Source organism: Perkinsus marinus, assembly GCF_000006405.1.
Source record: "Perkinsus marinus ATCC 50983 genomic scaffold scf_1104296974020, whole genome shotgun sequence".
Classification (NCBI taxonomy): domain Eukaryota; phylum Perkinsozoa; order Perkinsida; family Perkinsidae; genus Perkinsus; species Perkinsus marinus.
Window position 1 is genome coordinate 1 of NW_003201258.1, and position 1,828 is coordinate 1,828.

Sequence of the window (1,828 nt, forward strand, 5' to 3'; positions counted from 1 at the left end):
TTTCGTAGGTATTGCCATACATGTCACCTGTATAGGCCCCCGAGGGCTACCCACTGTGGGACCTGTGACACCTGCGTGACAAGATTCGACCACCATTGTCCGTGGGTCGGTACATGTATAGGTGGCGGCAACTATCGGTACTGCCGTTTTATGCAACCATCCCGACCACAATTATTTTCAGGATATTCTATAGCTTTATCACTTGCACTGCTGCGTTGACACTCTTCGGGCTCGGTCTATCAGTCGCTCATCTGGTTATCCTTTCTGATGCCAATGGAGGCTTCGTAGGTAGTAGCAGTAGTAGGGCTCTTACTGTGAGGTTCCTTATCGGTTGATTCAGGTGGAGTAGAGGCAAGTCCTATGACCATAGTAGTACTGGTGTATTGTGCCCTATTCATGTGGTTTACAGTGGGGCTCTTCCTCTACCACACTTATCTGGTTTTCACGGCCCAAACAACGTAAGTCCAGCCAGGCTATGGACCCAGTGGGGATGGAGGCCCCTTTAGGTATGAGCAAATTAAAGGGGTATATTCACTTTCCCATGGTTGCATCGACAATCCCTATTACCGAGGCCCAGGTGGTAATATGATGTACGGTGTCGCTAAGGCCCGACGGAAGGGATCTAAGTTCGACAGGAGGAAGGGGACTGTGGTATTAATAAGGGGAGGTAGAGGCAACTATCGCCATCAACTTCATGAACGTATCATAGGACTGCCGTGGGTCGTTGGGCTAGCATGGAAGTACTTCCTAGTACTCGATCTTTATCATGAACTAAAGCAAAATTGTGAGAATTGTGGTAGTAATATTGTTTTATTTAGTGTGACCATTGTGGCCTACTCTACTCAATCTGTGATATAGGTGTATTGTGACATGAGGCGTGTGGAATCTGCTCTTTCTCATTTTTATAGAAGTAACCCTCCTGAGTATGATGACCTTTCAATTTACTATTTTCTAGTAATTTCACTTAACAAGTAGTATGTGATCGGTCGTTTTCATATCTGAGCTTCGCTGGAGTTTCACTCTGAAGTGAATTATCGCGAAATATTTAATTTCCGAATACGACTGCAGCCTTTGCAATCTTGTACATTCCCATCGGTCGTATTTGTGAAGCCTCGTTGGTGTAGGTTTTACCATCGACCTTCCCCCCAGTGGTACTACCATGCATGCACAGTGGCCTTGATGATGATACTCATAAGACGGTCGAGGACACACCTCTCGAGGACTTTTGCGTAGGTGCCTTTGGTAAGGTCTTTGCCTCTACCGAATAAACAGATAACTACTCCCGAGATGCCGCATGGGGGACCATCTCAAGAACCGACCCCAGCAGTTGATCGGACTACGGCTTCTTCGAGACGCGCTACTGAAGATGATGATCGAAGATCGACGACAGGGAATATTGCGGAACTATCGGTCACGAAAAAAGGTAGCCCAACGACTTCGACGGGATTTGGTGATGGACGTTTAGATTCAGTGGAAGACCCCAGTCCGGTGATAAGGGTTCCAAATGCTATAGTGAAACTCGCAGGTGTGGACCTGAATAAGACAGCTTTGTGATTACACGATGTGGCTATGTTGTTGCTATTGCCACCATCGTCACCCTCTAGAGGCGATAACACGATGACTATCATCGCTATCGACAGTTCGAACCGATACTCTCAATTTTACTCCATTATAATGATAGAATTTCCTGCCACTTCTCTGTTGTGATTGTCACGTTTCTGCTTTTTGTAATAGATCAATAAGACCGGCGCTGTCCGTCCAACTTGCCTACTTTTGTTGTATTCTCGTCATCATTCTCTTATCATAAGACTCCTAAGTATCAACGAAT

At 46.0% G+C, this 1,828-nt stretch overlaps 1 protein-coding gene across 1 annotated transcript; it reads left to right on the forward strand.

Annotated features, from left to right (window-relative positions):
- Positions 1-181: 181 nt before the first annotated feature.
- On the forward strand, positions 182-1,268 carry Pmar_PMAR001839 (conserved hypothetical protein; the record flags this gene model as incomplete). The annotated part of the gene is made up of 4 exons (XM_002765958.1): positions 182-291; positions 347-458; positions 507-651; positions 1,125-1,268. Coding segments are annotated over 4 exons (511 nt in total), but the record flags the coding sequence as incomplete, so codon positions are not given.
- Positions 1,269-1,828: the final 560 nt, after the last annotated feature.